The sequence below is a fragment of the Rhodofomes roseus genome (genome assembly GCF_022264815.1).
Source record: "Rhodofomes roseus strain CIRM-BRFM 1785 chromosome Unknown C8Q71scaffold_24, whole genome shotgun sequence".
Taxonomy (NCBI): domain Eukaryota; kingdom Fungi; phylum Basidiomycota; class Agaricomycetes; order Polyporales; family Fomitopsidaceae; genus Rhodofomes; species Rhodofomes roseus.
In genome coordinates, this window is record NW_025952980.1 from 473218 (window position 1) to 491545 (window position 18328).

The window sequence follows — 18328 nt, forward strand, 5'->3', positions numbered from 1 at the left end:
CGTCTCTTCGTCCACCAGCGATCAGTACACGTAGACTAAGGAAATAAGTTAGTAACAGCAGAACAATGCATATGGGACGTACATGCGCTTGCGGAGCAGCTTATTGCTTTTTGAAATTTCAAGGTTTGTAATCTTACTGCGATCCTACCTCCACTACAAAGGTTGTCACCGGGAGAAAGTCCGCCGTTCCAGTTATACGGCTAACGCACTGATAACTTACTGTCTACTTCGACATGGCTTATGTCGAGCGTATCGTCATCGACTTAAATACAAGGATTTTGGTCCGCGCGAGCCGGTTGTGCCCATTGCCGGTACGTTTGCATACTGCCACTGGATGGAAGATGTGTGAGTTTCGCCTCTCCGAGTAAAGCGCATGCGTCGTACTTACCCAGTTTCCATATCAATTGTCCACAAAGGCGTTCCGTGGCCTCGAGCAATGCATATATGCAGCTTTGTGGAACACCTGCGGGTGGGAAAAGACGCACCTCGGACAGTCGCTTGTTCATTGTATGCTGACACATCGCGCATTTGCATGACCGGCGTTGCTATTCCATCCCCAGAGCCAAATTGTCATTGTTCACAGCAGACTGGCCTACATAGACCGTACTGGGGCGAGCCGGCGGTGTATACAAGTTGAGACGAGACACGAGTCGCCGCGCTATCCAGCTGAACTCGTTCAGAAGACCCGGACACTCGGTAGAAAGACAGCTAGGGGAGAGCGGCCGGTGATCCACAGGTTCTGCGGATCTAATTCAGCGATACTACCTGCGGGTGCTGCGCAACGGCCATCGGTGGCTGCGCCATCCCGTCTCGGCGTAGAACGGTCAGCCGCTGTGTCCCTGAGCGCATCCAGCTGAGCGCCACGGTACTCTTCCGACTTGAGGACCGCAGGCGACGACAAATGTGATGGCGTCAGAATGCCCTTCAATAGGGGGCTCGCAGTGGCACGCACCTCGTACTCCGCCAGACTTCCCTCGAGATCCACCTCGGCTGACTTCTCTCCATCACGCTCCGCGGCGCACGGCTTCTCAGACACAGTTGGCGAGCGTTTCCTCTGCGGCGAGGCGACTGAACGAAGCCAGAGCATCATACGCCGGATTCCCGGAAGGTTATCCGCCATGTTCGCAGCTGAGTTCCCTTCGGTGATAAGCGGAAGGTCGGAGGGCTGACTAGATTCCTTGCGCGAGAGTAACCAGCGTCGGACATACAGAGACAGTATGACGGACAGGATCGACACGACAAGTCCTATCAGGTACGGCAGCAGAGAAACAAGCGTGGACGGGGTCGCTGTAGGCGGGATGACCGACGTGGTGGTCATACTTTCTGAAGGCGTAGCCTAGTAGAGCTGGATGGTGTGAGTTCAAGAGGATATAACATCGAGGGCTGTCAGCCTCTGGGTTTGACCTTGTATCAGAAGACCGTTCGGTGCTGACTGCGAGTGGCTAACCGCTAGGAGCACGGTCATAGGAGTTGATTATCCTCAAGTTGTGCGTGCGGAGTCGCTGTGCGTTCTGCCAAACCAATTAGTGTGACTGTGTCAGGAGTCAGGACTGGGTACCGCCTAAAGCGTCGTTGCGGGCGGATCTGTCACTGCGCTTGCATGCCATTAAACATACGCCGCGGGAGTCACTGAGAGCGGATCGTCATGGTCACGAGTTAGGAGCAGCTGGAGGAGGAGAGCCAGCTTCCAATATCGCAGCCAGATCCGGGGGAGAAGGGGGACAAGATCCTCGCAGTCAGTGGTCGCTCAACGCTCAAACCACCACACGTGCTTACGTAACGGTACCGTAGACACCGGCGCCTCCTCTTCCTCCTCCTCGTCGCCAGCTCTCCTCCTCCAGCAACTGGTTCAATGGACCCCCCTCCTCCTCCTCCGTCCGCGCCGCGTTTCCTCCTGCCCGTTCCCGCTCATTCTTTGGATCCCGTTTTGCGCGAACGTAGCTACCTCGTTTTGCATCAATCGACCTGGCCCGTACCGGTGAACCGCCACTTCGGCCAATAGGGTTGTTCAGAGTAAGGCTGTCCGGGCAGCTATCCCGTCCAGATGTCCGAGGCTCGACGCCGGCAAACGCCGACAGCGAGCCTCAGCTGTGATCCTGATCGCTGTCGCAGGGCGCTCGCTGTCGGTGCGCACCGGCGGAGTTTGAACGGGTGGCGCGCGCGCTTGATGACTCGATCAGATATCATTGCGAGCGATCTCCCTCGCCTTCAGTTCCCCCCCGTTCTCGTCGACACTCTCCGGCTCTACGATGCCTAGTCGCACTGAGCGACAGCTTGCAGCCGACGCGCTCGAACGCGCATTCCTTGTCGAGTACATTGCGGAACTTGAAGAGAACCTCTACGCAGATCAATATGAATTTGACGATAACAACCCTGCAGGACGCCATCGCCACCGCAATCCTGCACCCGCAGAGGACCCTATGGCTTCATCCAGTTCGTCTTCCTCTTCCTCTGGCACCCCCCCTTCTTCCTCCGATGAGGAGGAGGGCCTTCTCGGTGGCTCTGTTGCAATCGACAACTATCTGTTGTTGATGGCGGAGCTGTTTTCACGTCGCTACCTGGCGGATCGGGAGGACATTGAGAAGTCATCTGGGCTTCTACACCTTGTGTTGGACAACTACAGGGTCAACCGGCCAGAGATCTTCCAATCGTACGCACGCATGTCCCCAGCATGTTTCAATGATCTTGTTGCGATCCTCCGTGACCACGAGGTCTTTCATAATAACTCAAATAATCCCCAGCTGCCAATTGAGCAGCAGCTTCTCATCGCCCTCTTCCGTTTTGGCCACTACGGGAATGCTGCATCTACGATGAAGGTAGCTTTGCAGTTTGGGGTCAGTTACGGGATGGTCCACCTTGCCACAGCACGTGTCATGAAAGCATGTTGCTCGGATGAATTCCGAAGTGCGACTGTTCAGTGGCCTGGGTCTCGGGCACAGCAAGCAGCAAAGGAGTGGGTTGAGGCTCATTCATGCGCGGAGTGGCGGAATGGATGGCTTATGGTGGATGGCACGCTTGTCCCAATATTCCGCCGCCCTGGTCATTTTGGCAATGCCTTCTATGATCGGAAGTCTAACTACTCTTTCAATGTCCAAGTATGTGTCTGTTTTATCATTGAGTGAAACTGGCACTTATTAGCCTGCAGCTTGTGTCCACACCAGACCTGCGGATTATCGATTACGCTGTTGGTCTCCCTGGCAGTCAAAACGATGCTGCGGCTTGGGAGAGCACTCATGTAGCAGCTGAGCATGACATGCTGCTGCAGGATGATGAATGGGTCTGGGCGGACACAGCGTATCCACTCCGGAAATGGTGCCAGTCACCATACAAGAAGTAAGTCAATCTCATGCTAACTGTGCATTTATTCTGACACTTCTTAGGCCCGAGAAGCTGATTCCTGAAAACAAGACGTACAACTATCACGTGTCAACTGTCCGTGTACGGTCTGAGCACTGTGTTGGATTCCTAAAGGGTCGCTGGTGCTCTCTCAAGGGCCTCCGTGTTGCTGTTGACAGTCCTCGTGGACTTGCATATGCCACGTTGTGGATTACTGCATGCATTCATCTGCATGCCTACGCAATGGAGCATGAGGATCGCAATGTTTCAACAAACACATTCTATCGTAATGGCCTAAAGTACCTAAAGAAGCAGCGCAGGAAGGAACGGGCTTGGCGAAGGGAATGGCGTGAGCATGCAGCTCAAGTAGAGGCAGAGGAGGCAGAAGAGGTAGAACTACTGGAAGGGAGGCTGAAGCGAGCGGAGTTAAAGGAAGCGATATTAGGGGGACTATAGTATAAAAATTTACTGGAGTGAAGGATCAAACCATGCCGGCGGTTGAGCAGCAGGGGGACCATTGCGCTGAGTTTCTGCAAGACGAATTTGAAGCTCTAACATGCGCTCTGCATGGAGACGTTGAGCTTCGCCCTCTTTGCTCGCGTGCTCACGACGCTCACGGTCAAGAAGTAGCTCAGCATCAGCCTTGAGCTTGGCCTTCTTCACATCGCGCTTGGTCCTCTCCATCTCCTTCATCTCAGCCATCTTCTGGCGTTGATCACGGTTCTCAGCAGCAAGTTCTGAAACTTGGCTGAACAACTCGTTGATCTTACGCTTCTGAGCAGACTGAGGTGGAGCAGACATAGAGGGCGCAGGTGCCTTGGAAGCAAGCCGTACAGGCATATGAGCTGGCTCATCATCGTCAGATGACGAGGAATCGTCCTCGTCATCCGATGACGACTCATCGTCGCTCTGCTCACGATGACCACGGGTCCCAGTCTTGCAAATCATAGTCAGATACAACAGATTTACAAGAAACACATATTTACTCACATTTGACAAGGAGGAATCAAGCACACTCGTGTTGGCAGACGTTGTGCTGTTAGCCACTGAGTCCCGACAGACAGACGGATGGTTGCGCATGAGCACGTCCATCCGCTTGTACCACGGGAAATTTGTCTGAATTTGTTCTACAGAACATGTGAGTACATAGAACATGAGAGGATACCGGACATACGCCACATGTTGTCCAGCTCAGAGCCCGGAATGATCTCATTCTCCTTGTCACCGCTGATGAGGCCTGCACCTGTCTCACCGATAGCCTTGCGGTGACCACGGTACATCTTCTTCAAGCTTCAAAGGGTCAGTCCTAAGCATGTACAAAGGATCAATACTGACATACCTGTCTACCCGGTTCTTCACTGACGTTCCAAGCTTCGGAACGTGGGCTTCTGTCTTGTTGAGCGCAGGGTACTGGTTCAAGAACAGTTCCCGGGCGAGCCGCTCATACTGCGTGTCGACAGAGTCCCCGCCGCCGGTTTTCGAAGCACCGGTGACATCATCGCCCTTCGCGAAGCCAAGGGCCATCTTGATGGAAGGGCGGTCTTCAATGCTGGTGAGCAGCGCGTCGGTGAGGTAATGGTTCTTCTTCGCAGCCCACCTTGAATTCTGTAAGCACCATCTACACGAAAGCAAGAGATTTTACTCACGCGACCTCCACTTTCCGTTTGGGACCCGCCGGCGGGCTCCCTTTCTCGCGCGCCTTCCGAGCTGCTGGCTGGGGATTCTCCTTGGCGGCCGAGGCAGTGGTCTTCCCCGGCTTTGAGGTGCCCTTCGTCTTCGCCATCGCGAGCCGTTGGAGGAGCTGTTCACGCTCTGTTGCCGGGGGCATTCGCACGCTGCCAGAGCGAGCCAGAACAGAGAGGTCGTAGAGGTACAGGACGATCGCAGAGGCGCGCTGGCACACGCGCGCCACCCGTTCAAACTCCGCCGGTGCGCACCGACAGCGAGCGCCCTGCGACAGCGATCAGGATCACAGCTGAGGCTCGCTGTCGGCGTTTGCCGGCGTCGAGCCTCGGACATCTGGACGGGATAGCTGCCCGGACAGCCTTACTCTGAACAACCCTAATGTCGCAGCAGCACGCGCGCACAGTGAGCAGCAAGATGGAGGTGATCGTTCCGCCCGAGGTTACAGCAGATGTCACCCAGATCATCTCCAACTCTTCCTCGGCGACAACCAGATACGCTCAAAGTGCGTACCCATTGCTCCTTCATTCTGTGCCCAAACATCGTGAACGCTTTCCCATGCATCCAGTGCAGAACAGATTGTCGACGACCGACTTTCCCAGACCCCGGAGTTGTACATACTGGCGCTTGCCCAGTTCTCCACGCATGCGGACACGGAAGTGGTGAGTCTACATTAATCTGGTCGTGTATATACTACGCTAGGGACATCGCCTAGGAGAGTGAGCCACACTGTGAGTTGCGTGACGTTGTGCGTTGCGCAGCAACGCGTTGCACGCGATGATTGTCTCCGTGATCGATTTTTTGGCGAATATGAATGCGCACTGCTCGTGCGGCTTACCGCCCAGGTAAGGTTCAATGTGCAATGGGACCTTTAGCTGAACCCTATACTTACTCAGAAGTGTTCGCAGCATGTTCTTATGACAGAGAAGGCGAACCTAGCCGTTGGAGCGTCGAACAGTGGAGCCGCGTTCGAAATTATCTTTGGACATCCTCGTCGTTACGCCAGCGTTGCATTACTGGTCAATTGCGCGCACGGATTCACCATCTAGAATCAAGGCTGCGCGTACAGCGGCTGCAAGCGATTTCAAACGCGGTGCAAACCTGGAGATCGAGCAGAGGGGTCATGGTTCAGGAGGTCCGACGAGTGTGCGCCTCGTACTTCCCTGTTGCGCGGTGCTGCCGGAGAGTCGTGAGGTAAATGATCCAGAGGATTCTCGTAAGGCAGCGGCTACTCAGTGCGAGGGTCCGGGGGCGAGCGATGTAGGCCGCAAATGGGAGAACGACGGTACGTGTGGAACGACAAACCGTATCGTGACTCGGTCGCAGTGTGACGGCGATGACGCTGTTTTCTGTGCAAAGAGGGAGAGCGGCGCGGCCGTGAAAAGCGTGGACATGAGGCCGCCGAAGCCGTCGCTCAGGACACCCGCTCGCTCGCGCATCTGCGCATGTTACTAGTAGTGTCGACAGTAATATTGCAATGTACATAGCTTGTTTAGATCATTTTTACTTGTTTCAAAGCATCTCGTTACAACCAGCCTGAATGCCTGAATCCACTGACACACCGAGGCTCACTAACGAAATGTCTCTGACAGAGTTGGACCATCCACAATCGAGGTGCTGAGAGCTGGACTGCTAAAGCCCTCTCAGGGAGCACCGCTGACGGCCTTCTGAAACGGCTGATGGGCGCCCGTCAGTGTTTTTCCACTTTTACTGATGGCCCGGCCATGAGTTGAGATGTCCTGAGACGACAGGAAACGACTTGCAGCATACTCAAGACCAACCAGAACAATCAAATCATCCGACGTCTTTTCAATATTGAAGATGGCATCGCCGGACGGCCCTAATGATGGGCGAGGAGACACCGGACTTGAACCGCAGACTGGATCAGGACCATCGCTTCCGGTGCAGGGCGACAAGGGGCCGGAACCGTCTGCAAAGTACATAAGCCCTGATCAAGCATGGGCCAAGTGCGCCCAAGACGCGTGGAGCGACGAAACAGGTCGAGTAAAGAAATGGGACGACGAAATAGACAATCTACTCGTTTTCGTGCGTCGTTGGCTCTAGTTTATACTTGAGCACACTCACACCATTCATATCATATAGGCTGGTCTTTTCTCAGCGATCCTGACTGCTTTCGTCGTTCAGTACTACCCGACGCTACAAACGGATGCAAACACGCAGCCTCAGATCGTTGTGACCATGGCCTTCAACCAGACAAACGTCACTACGACGTATTCTACCCCCGACTCTTCGGATACAGCTCCGGATGCATTTACGGTTGCAATCAACGCGCTCTGGTTTCTGGCCCTCGTTCTCAGTATCGCATCCGCGTCGCTGGCAATCAGTGTCAAGCAATGGCTGGCCCATTACGTTCCTTCCGACTCGGACATAGGTCACACTCGCCTCCGTCTACACATCTGGCATCTGCGTTCCCGCGGGTTGGCCCGTTGGCATGTGCCTGAAATCGTCGGGATCCTTCCACTACTGCTTCAGATATCGGCGACTCTTTTCCTCATTGGAGTCGTGCTCTTCCTGTGGACGTTGAACAAAGCGATCGCATGTCTGATAATCATCCCCGTCTCAACGTTACTGTTCTTCACCGCGGGGAGCACCCTTGTTCCGCTCGTGGAACTCGACTGTCCTTACAAATCGCCAGTGTCGTGGTGGCTATGCACTATCGTGTCACACATTTTCGACCATTCGAACGCTCAGCCTGACGCCGATCCTGGTGGCATACCTCCCGTAGGGGATGGTGCACTTCCTCAGGCATACGAAAGCAATTCCCATTCACGTTCTCTTCGATTGTCCCAGTGGAACAACATGCCCTCCCGATTTCTACGCTTGGTTGGCGACTGGGCCAGCATGTGCTGGAACGTGATCCTCTGTTTGCGACAACTTCCCGACGCATGGATGATGACCATCCAAGCACAGTCTCATCGCGCGCGGAGCTGGGCAGATAGAGAACAACAAATCTGGCGTGCGAACACTACCGGGGATCTCGTCCTCAAGGCGGCCTCCATGACCGCGGACGAGGAGCAGGCGATCTTCCACAACTTTTTGCAGAATCGACCGAACATAGTTCGAGTTCGCACAGGCCCCGGTATCAGCGGGCCTCATGCGGCCGCGCCGTCCTTGGCGGTCTTCGAGTTCCTCGCGGACTCGGCCAGCGCGGACTCGTTGCGTGCTATAGGCGGGGTCGCCGCCAGTCTGCTCAAGACGACACTGGCAGCTCGCGAGTATTTGTATCCGGAGAACGACACGGAGTCGATAGCCATAGATCAGTGCGATGCAAATGCCAAACTGGACGCGAAAATATCGGAGATGATGTCTCTCGTCTACTGGTGTACTCGTACAATATCGACATCGACCGATGCAGCTACGCAGGCTGCGATCACCCCATTTCGTGAGTGGCTAGATGTACCTGCCAGGACCTGTGAGTCCCTTTGAACGCATTATTCTTTACACTATTTCTAATGTTGAGAATATAGGCAAGCGTGACAAGATGATATGGGACATCTTGTTGGCCGAACTGTCCAAATATCTAGAAGCCCAAGTCGACCCGCACACCGAGGCATACAGGGATTCCATGGTGTCCGCAATAATAGAATCCCTGTTGGACGTGCTCATCATTTTCTCACATGGTTTTCCGGAGTTCACTCCATGGGCTCTAGACTTGCGAGATCGCTTCCTTGCATTATGCGACAAGGTACTCTGCCCTCATCAAACACATATAATGGCGCAAATTGTCAAGGAACGTCCAGAAGTAGCTGCCAGGTTGGAATTCGCCAGTCGACTGTCAGCTCAAGGCATGCTTGTTCCAACGGACAGTAAGCTCAGCCTATTGACTTCCACGTTGCCCATCTCAGATCATCTATAGCTGTTACTCTTGTCGTTCGCGTCTCACTCGAGCTCTTGCACCAGTTGCGGGGGGGAAAGACGGTGTTGGACACATGGCATCATCTGCTACCTCAATGCGCAGTCAACTGGATTGGTGGATGTATACGCCACGCTCGTGACACAGGAAAGCTAGACCAGCCACAGGTCGTGGCTGACATCATCTCTCCCTGTATTCAGGAGCTTCACGCACATAATAATGCCAGCGATGACTGGTCAGTCTTGGACATTCGTATGCAACTGGCCATGGTCGCTGCGACTGCTATGCACGACCTGCGCTCACATCCGACACCTTCCGCGGTTTCCCTCCAAGACTTCCAGAGCGCGTGCGCACTAGCGCAAAGTGCACTAGACTTAGCAAAACTAAGGTTCGACCCCCATAACAACGTTCTACCTCCCCATGTCACAAAGCTTCAGCACTTCAAAGGCAAGTGCCTCATTATGTCACAGACAAATCGTCCCAGGAGCTGACATGTTCAGCTGGTACAGAGTGCTTAGGACCTGAGTCCCACATGTTCGCAAAGACCGACGAGCCATCTGCTACCAATGGTTCCCGTGGCGCAGAAGGAAGTGCATGAAGTGTTCCCTTGGATACGGCTTCACCACGGCTAGACCTTTCCGTTCCCGTATATATTCGTCGTCGTATTTAGATCAGAAGGTATACCAGAGTTCGCTGTAACATATGGAATTTCCATTCTCCGTGCGTCATGAGAGGCATTCCGAACGCTGTTCCTGAGTACAGGCTACTGTAGACCGGTAGCTCTTACCTTCGCGAGAATCATCCGCACATTGTAGGCGAGCAAGATTGAGACGATGTCCAGCGCGGCGTATCTCATAAGTCATTCCAATCCAGATCCATCAATCGTACATACAATATCATCAAGTAATGGTCGAGGTACACTAAGTCACGCCTCGCCTACAGCACAGTACACGCGAAGAACCGGAACCGCCTACACAGGGCTGTTCTCCACCACCGACGTGCTCACTGGACTTGCACTCCTCCGATCCCTAGTGACGGCTTCGACGGACACTCCCCTCCCCCACTTATATCCCTCGTCGGCGAGCTCACCACACCGCGCCTATTCTGGCTACGTACCCAATGCCCTCGCTCGCCGTCCGATCCCTCACCTCCTGCCACCCCATCGTCCGGCGCGCGTCCAGGTCATGCCGCACGCCCTTGTCCATTGTCGTCCCCTCGCGAATACGCAGTCTCCGCGCGCCGTGCACCTCTTTGACGCGCTCGACCCCGGAGGAGCTCGCTGTGCGCCCGCACAACGGTGACCATGGCCATGAGGAGCGCCCAGAGCCATGAGACCCGTAGCCGAGCCCGTAGCCCGTGTCAACGTTTGCCGCTCAACATGTTGCCAGCAGGCTGGCGGCGACGATGAAGCCGGAGGCGCCCCACCAAACGGAGAGCTGGTGGATGCGGTGCCGAATCACTTGTGACTCCTCGTAACGCGTTCGCCAGGCCTAGTAAGATCGGACAGAATAAGACGATAGGTATTAGATGCGAGCTGCCCTGCTTCATCGCACGGGCCTGCGAGCTTCAATTTTGTAGCCCTGAGACGTGCGATCCATCCGGGAGTTCGAGCTTTACGACACCGCGAGATAACCACGGATCGAAGAGAGGACCCATGAATGACTTTAAGATTGTAGACGATGTGTCGATTGGCGCTAGCATCAGGAAAGCGACTTTCGCGTCTAACTCGTCTAATCCAGGCATTTAGGTGATTAGACTCGTCAGACCGGGTGTCTGGGTTAAGTAGATCCATTTCTAAGATTAGACAGCAATTAGACACCTGCGAGATCATTAGGCCATTAGGCTGAGAGGCGTGCATGTAGACGTCCCAGAGCTCGGTTGAATCACTCAAGCAATCAGGTATAAGCAACAGAAATATATTCCTTTCAAACTATACAAACACAAAGTACGGTAACGATCCCTGCTAATAGTGCTAATGGGCCTCGAGAGTATGTTCGCGAGCTGCGTAAAGAGCACCACTGCCCACGTCGCACTTGTTGTGCTTGAGAACCCACGTTGACCCACAAGCGACTCGTTCATGTACTTCAATCACAGCCGCGCTTGATTGTACACGAAGACGTGGCCCTGCTGTTTCCTATGTAAGAATCAAATTATCTTCGGACAATCTGTGAATACTCACCGCACTAGCGTAGGATACGATGGTGTGCGAGCTCAGTGTAGCCTGGGATCTTAGACAGGAAGCTCAGTATCAACGACATGCCAGTAGAGCTCCTTCAAGCTCACCATGCTCATCTTTGCGAGTGTGCAAAGAATAGCGTTGCGGAATGTGTCCAGCAGCGATGTACGGTACAGCTGTCATCGTGTCAGCTAAAGGTCAAGATTCAGGAGAAGGTGACGCACCTAAGTGGGCCTGTCCTCGATTGCCACCGTTGTGTTCGTAGTCAGGTCGCGGTACGGACCAAGCGTTGACCTGAGTCAACATCGTTATGATCATCGCAGCCGAGCCATTCGAGGGCACTGAGAGAACACATACCTCATCCCTCTCATGAGGGGCTTCTGCCCCTAACGTCGTGATCCGGTTCACTTTCCATCTCAGTGCAAGGGACAACTGGTGCTCCGTGAGGAACATCACATTCCGAACGCGCTGACGTTGCTCGCGCTGCGGCCTACGATGCTGTGGCTGACACTGTTGATGAAGAGGTAGGCCTGGGCGCATTCGACGACCTCGTAGATATTGAGCGAGTGAGCCGGTAAAGCCGCGATGCAGGGTGCGAGGGTGATGTGGAACGTCGCCCGTCGTTGTGAGGGAGAAGAAGGGAGAAGTGCCAGCAACGCAGGCCGCACGCACCGTGTGACTCAAAGCGGAGTTGCAATTCGCTTTAGGGCAGACACGCGGCGGCCTTGCGCGAGTTTGCGCAACACGCATTGCCAACAGCGCCGTCTCCAAGCCTAGTCTCAACGTTCAACAACGATGTAAGTAAAATCCTCGCAGCCATGCATGCTCTCGGTGCTCACATCGTCGGGGTCTACATCCCGCTCATCCATGCTCGCTTCGAGGAGCTGTGCAACGACCTGTTCCCCTCAAGCCCGTCCAGAAGGCCTCCGTGACTCCAAGATCAACAACAGCCATGGCCGAGTCCACGGAACCGTCCTCGTTGGCGGTTCGGCTCGCATCCCGCCGCGCGGTCCAGGTCTTGCATAACGCGTATGCAAGTCCAGTGCCGAGCAACAAGGCCGCGCGGAACATGAAGAATGCGGGGCAAGCAGGAGACACGCAGAACGCAAGGACCGCGCAGCATGGAGGACGCGAGGAGACCACGAAGAGGAATGAGGAGGAAGGGCACGGGGTGTACAGGCAGAACGAGCACAGAGGCTTATTACTCAAAGGTACGCCCTTGCCGAACGCACCTATCTCGCCCCCACCCCCTCTCGTGTCTCGGCGAACACAACGTTCGCTGTGCGCGCTACTGATCGCGTCAATCGCGTGGATGCGCCCGGGAACGACTTAAAGGTCGTTCCCTGTCCAGCATGCCCTGACCCGCGGCCGCTGCTTCCCCGATGCGTAGTTTGCCCTCTCCCGCTCCGCTACAGGCACCTCTCGCACCCCATTCTCGCGCGGCACCTCTAACGGCCCGCTAGCCCTACCATCATGCCCGACGGCCGCCCCACTATCTCCCCCGCCAATGCGCCCATCGGCTGCACCGCCCGCGCCCCCCCTCCGCCGACGCATCCAGTGCACCTCCAGCGCTGCCTCCACCTCCGCCCACCAGCAGAGCGCCTCCCGCGCCCGGCGGCGGGTCCAGCGCGCTCGCGAGCCTCCCCGCGCCGCAGCCCAGGACGACGTAGCGGTCGTAAGCGCTACTGCTCGCCTGTCCACCCAAACACTCACTCGCGTATGTAGGCACAGTTGTCCGCCCGCCCGATTGACCGCGCGCCCGTCCTGACCCATGTATGGCAAGCCTTTAGATCTCGTCAACAGAAGTTTTTGTAGCAGGAACACAACACAACTTGTGCGGTAGTACGTATTTGCCTCGCAATGCTAGCGCTATGCCGTTTGTAATGATTTGTTACTGTGCTGTGTTGTATAATTTGTATTGGTATAATATACACGGATGGCTGCTCTGCTGAAGGTATGTAGCCGGCCGCAGAGGCCAATTTTGTTAGACAGTGAGGTGAATTAGGCACAAGTTAGGACGGTTAGACCGGTTAGGGGAAGTTAGATGCGGTGACGCTTTCCTGATGTACAGTCGATCGCGATGAATGGGCATCTGGATTGACGGTGGCTCGAAAAGATATTGTGACCCCGAGATAGGGAATCTGAGCGAACACGGCACTCGAAAGTACGGCATGGAATAAAGCGATATTCGTTGTGCTTGTCTGGATGTCATCGTCTATGACTTCAAAGTCTCGGAACTGAATGTAGACGGCTTGAAGATCCTCGCTACTGATTTGAGCGAACAGGAGCAAGAGGGTTTTGTAGAGCCAAGATAGGCTGGGTGACGTGTGTGCCGCGAACTCGACTGTCAGAGTTATGAGCTTGGTGTTGTGGGTCAAAGGGGGAGGGAAATGGTTCAACATGGGCTGTGCGAGAAGAGCCCAGTTAGTGTCCAGTGACAGTGGCATTAACGCGCGAGACTCACATGTAGAAGCGTAGCAACGTCGGAACCCACATTGTAGGCCATTTCTAGCTCTTCCAGTGCTGGCCCAGAGTCTCGTAAGCGTTGGTTGATCGTCGATAGGACGTCGGAGGAAGGCGTGTCCAAGGTAACAATGACCATCTGGTGTAGTTTGCAACACTGCCGTGCAAACATCCGGAGGAACGTAGAAGCGAAGGCTGAGGACACACGTGTTAGGCGGACGCTGTCCCAAGTGTGAGGAACAGCGGGACCCAGCCACAGTGCAACGTCATCGGATGCGAGGAACGGAGGGCACAATTCTTCGGGCAGGAGATCGCTTTCTATACGTAAGTGTCGAAGTGCGGGAAACGCGTGGATGAATGAGACGAGTTGATCGTCAGAGAGAAACCCGGTAGATCGAAAGGAGATGGTGACCACGGTCGAGTATGCGGGTAGTACGTCGAGTAAACTTGCAGAGAGGTGCATCCCGTCGCACATCCCTAGGGGGCATTGGCAGGGCGCATAACCCCGTAGTTCAATCTCGTGGAGCTCCGGGTTAACTAGAGGAAGGACGTTGTATTTCTCCGTGTCGTCACGAGGTGTTGAACTTTGACTATTTCAGGTGTTATCACACGGGATAGGACTTATCCTTACCCATTATGGACTTATGTTCTTCATTGCTACATAATTACGTACATTCTTGATGGACTTGATCCAGACCTGTAGCACATGACTTGTTCTAGACCTTTATGGAACATTCCACATGGTTCCATCATATTCCAGATCATTCCTTGATGTTCCATCACATTCCTTGATCACATCACTTGGCATCATTGATCACATCATTGATCTAGGCCTGTCCAGTCCTTTCCAGTGCCTTCCAGCACGTTCTATCTATAGTGCCATATCGCATCATCCTGATGTATTCGCTCATTGCACTATATTGCATCATCATGACACGACGTGTGTACGCCTTACTCATCCTGCTACAGGCTTACACATAACGCTTACTTACGCTTACTGTACGATCATGTGATGACTCTCTCATGTGTATATATACTGGGCTGGATGCCCCTGTAATGTATCGGTCTCTCCTCTTGTCTTACGCCTGCTGAGTCTTCCCTCTCAGTCTCTTGAGACCTTGCAAGCCCTCCATTGACTGCTGTCCTTAACTGGTCTTGTAGTCTGTTAAGTGTTGCCTTCACACTAGCCACTCCCTTTTCACTCCTTGTTCAACACGAGGTAGAGAGTGAACCGTGATCGACCTGAGGTAGAGTGTCGCTAGATTGCGCAAAGCGCGAGTTGTCATCCAAATCTCTGCAGCGCGGCGGAACTGGCACCGGACGAGCGACAAGCGGGTGATGGCCGTGAACTGGGACAGGTGGGTAAAGAAACAGATGTGCGGCCGCGCCCTTGTCCAGTTCAATTGCAAGAATTTGAGGCTTTCCAGCTGCGACAACAGGCGACCAGGCACCCGCACCGGAAACGTATGCGCGAATGGCCTTCCTGGGTCGTCTCGAATGCGTAGAGAGTCCATCGCTCGTCCATAGCATCGGTTGCGAGTCGACATGAGGATAACTACGAGTTTGCCTAGAGCTGCCACGTCGTGGATCGCATCCCAACGAAGGTAGCGCGTTGATGCGCAGTACCATGCTCGGCACACCAGGCAGCATCGAGCGAGTTGTACAGGTTCGTCCCATAGGAAACTGGCGATGGAGTCTATCAGTTCCTGAGCAAGACGTGGTACTGCGTCGCTGTTGCATGATCAGCAGAATTGAATATTGATATCTAGAGATGGAGATCACCTTGCGTATACAGGTGGACTATAGCGAATGTTGAACGCCGCGAATCTGGCCAACATGTCTCGGATGAGTATGCCGGAAATGGTACTAGAAGTCAAGGAAATCGGGTCAGTCGTAATGCATACTCTCACGGCTGTACTTACAACGAGTCAGCTGGAACGTGTTCATCTAGCATCTGAGCCATCGGACCTTCGATCGACCGCTAGCAGGACGGGAATGTCGGTCTGCACTTGACGAGCAATGATAATGGAGAACGGATGAGAAGTAGTGACGTGCTAGATGCCTTGTCGATGACGGGAATACCTGGATGAGCGACGTGAGCAAGGAACGAGAGAAGCCCTCTGCAATCGTGAGGTTCCGCATCGCCACGAGGCAGTGCTTCGTTCGAGCAATCCACATACAACGATAGCACAGTACCACGGCCCAAATCCATCGGTACGTGATGGTGGTCCACACGCGAGGCCGCTGTGCAAAGGTTTTATGCACCGAGCGTCTTCTAGATACCCAGATGCGGAGTGCCACAGTAAGGAACGTCTGGCTCAGTGGTCAGAAGCGCAGACATCGTACATATGTACGACTATGGGACCCGTCCGACGTGCGTACCAAGAGGACCGCCCCATTTCTCAGTGCGAGAGCAAGCTCATGCATACGTAGAGGCAGGATCCCAGACGCAATCTATCGTCGCGCGCAGAGCCCATCGTATTGATTGAAAAGATTCAGACGCAGCTCCCAGCAGTCGGGTGTATGCGGGCGTTCCGGAGCCTCGGACAACGCATATAGGCAGCTTCGACGCCTGCAGAGGAGAAGAGACGCACCTCGGACGGACGCTTGTCCGCTGTATGCGCACACATCGCGCGTTCGAATGACCGGTGCCGATACTCCATCCTAAGAGTCATTGTTATTATCCATGACAAACTGGCACAAGTTGAGTAGCAGCGAGCTGGTGGCGTACAAAAGGTGAGACACGAGGCATCACACGATCCGGCTTGTCTCATCCAGAGAACTCAGTCACTGGGCGGCAAGCAACCAGGGGAGCGTGGCCGTTGATTCAGAGGTTCTGCGGAAACCAGCGGTGCCTGCGGTTGCTGAGCGACGTCCATCGGTGGTCGCTATAGCCTTGGGCACATCCAGATAAGCACCACAGTCCTCTTCCGACTTGAGGAGGAGCCGAATGTCATACCGTCAACATGCTTTTCTAATAGACGAGATCACTTTGGTGGCCGAGTGGGACGTACCACGACAGATTCCCTGCACCTTCTCACGAAGACGGTGTACGATGCGTGGCGAACAAAGAAGGTGGTCTCAATCCTCTTCCTCGATGTCGAAGCCGCCTTCCCCAGCGCCATCCCAGAGCGCCTATTCAGCGAGATGCGAAAGCTTGGCATCCCAGAGGTAATCGTCGACTGGCTGCGCAGAAAGCTACAGGGTCGAAAGACCCGCCTAAGCTTCGATGACTTTGTATCTCACCTCTTCGAGATCTTCAGTGGTATTGACCAAGGATGCCCCCTATCCGTCCTACTGTACAAGATCTACAACCTCGTTCTCCTAGAATGTGCTGATAACACCCAGAACGTCTCCGCCCTCGGATTCATCGATGACGTCGGTGTCCTCGCGGTTGGCAAGAACCTCGGCGAAACAAACGGCAAGCTACGTAACTACATGGAACGGCGAGGCGGCGCAAAGGAGTGGTCGCGCACGCGCAACTCCAAGTTCGCGCTGAACAAACTCGCTCTCCTCCACGCAGACCCCCGACTCAAGGGTGCAGACATGGGCCCAGAACTCGAACTACGAGATGGAAAGGTTACGCCCACTGATGTCGTGAAGTTTCTAGGTGTGAACGTCGACAACAAACTCACCTTCAAGCAACACACGGAATATGCGCTCCGCAAAGGAACAACCTGGCTGCAGCAATTCAGCCGACTAGCACGACCCAAGAACGGTTTGGTGGCACGTAACGTACTCACACTGTATAAACAGATGCTCTTACCGGCTATGCTTTATGCCGCAAGTGTCTGGATCACGCCACAACGCGAGATTGAAGGCCGCAAACAGACCTACGGGTCTGTGGGCAAGATCAAGAAGCTCGCCCGCATTCACAGGCAGGCATGCATCCTCATCACGGGAGCAATGAAGACGACCGCGACAGACATCCTAGAAGCTCACCTGAACCTCCCCCCCTTCCACCTCCTTGTCGACAGATTCATCGCTAGGGAGGCTACTCGCCTCTGTGCCCTCCCCACGACACACCCCCTGCACTGGCACGTTCAGCACGCCTCCACGCCTGTCCAACACAGGAAGAGTCCGCTCCACGAGGTCTTGGCGGCCTACCGTCTCCTCCCGCACGATGTCGAGAAGATTGAAGCGGTCCGACTCCCCCCCGGATGGACGCCGCCATTCCCAGTCCACATCGCAGACAGCAAGGACGATGCGGCAATCAGCGAGAGGACCTGGGCTCGCAAGCCAGGGTATCGCGTCTACACTGACGGATCAGACATAGACAATGGTATAGGTGCCTCTGCGGTCCTCTACAGACCGGGCGCCAGGGAGCCTGTGGTGCTACGGCACCACCTCGGCTCGTCGACCCGTCACACAGTTTACGAGGCCGAGATTGTAGGTCTCATCCTAGCAGCCCATTTACTCATCCAGGAACTCAGCGCGCGAGCTGCCTCGTGCGCAGCAGACAACATGCCGTGCTTACTCGCAGTACAGAACCGCAAGCCGCACCCAGCGCATTACCTCATCGACTGGCTCCTCCGCGAGATCAACGCGGTCTTGCGACGCCACCCCGGGATCAAATTCAGCCTATGCTGGGTCCCGGGCCACCGCGACATAGAGGGCAACGAGAGAGCTGACCAGGAAGCAAAGAAGGCGGCGCGAGGCGAGGGCAGCTCCGCTGCCCTCCTCCCTAAATGCCTAGCAGAGACGCTCCCGGCCAGCCTCTCGAAGGTACGACAGACTCTGAACGAGACGTTCACGTGCGCAGCGAGGGATGAGTGGAAACGTTCGCCGCGCTCCGC

General features: G+C 54.9%; 4 protein-coding genes across 4 annotated transcripts; 2 read left to right on the forward strand and 2 right to left on the reverse strand.

Moving 5' to 3' along the window:
* Positions 1-307: 307 nt before the first annotated feature.
* On the reverse strand, positions 308-1516 carry C8Q71DRAFT_287183 (uncharacterized protein). Its single transcript, XM_047917552.1, has 4 exons — positions 1405-1516; positions 486-1345; positions 389-428; positions 308-330 (listed from the first exon to the last, which is right to left on the reverse strand). Exon 2 carries the CDS (start codon positions 1316-1318, stop codon positions 677-679), a length of 642 nt encoding a protein of 213 aa, XP_047774943.1. The 5' UTR covers positions 1319-1345; positions 1405-1516; the 3' UTR covers positions 308-330; positions 389-428; positions 486-676.
* A 2285-nt stretch (positions 1517-3801) lies between these two features.
* Positions 3802-5119, reverse strand: C8Q71DRAFT_861518 (uncharacterized protein; the record flags this gene model as incomplete). The annotated part of the gene is made up of 6 exons (XM_047927917.1): positions 3802-3899; positions 3954-4272; positions 4327-4463; positions 4511-4626; positions 4676-4933; positions 4983-5119. 6 exons carry the CDS (start codon positions 5117-5119, stop codon positions 3802-3804), a joined length of 1065 nt encoding a protein of 354 aa, XP_047774944.1.
* A 1721-nt stretch (positions 5120-6840) lies between these two features.
* Positions 6841-7713, forward strand: C8Q71DRAFT_714946 (uncharacterized protein; the record flags this gene model as incomplete). The annotated part of the gene is made up of 2 exons (XM_047921010.1): positions 6841-7065; positions 7123-7713. Coding segments are annotated over 2 exons (816 nt in total), but the record flags the coding sequence as incomplete, so codon positions are not given.
* Positions 7714-12021: 4308 nt separating this feature from the next.
* On the forward strand, positions 12022-12884 carry C8Q71DRAFT_726696 (uncharacterized protein; the record flags this gene model as incomplete). The annotated part of the gene is made up of 3 exons (XM_047921791.1): positions 12022-12280; positions 12485-12744; positions 12795-12884. The coding sequence occupies 3 exons, from the start codon at positions 12022-12024 to the stop codon at positions 12882-12884; spliced, it is 609 nt and encodes a 202-aa protein (XP_047774946.1).
* Between the last annotated feature and the right edge of the window lie 5444 nt (positions 12885-18328).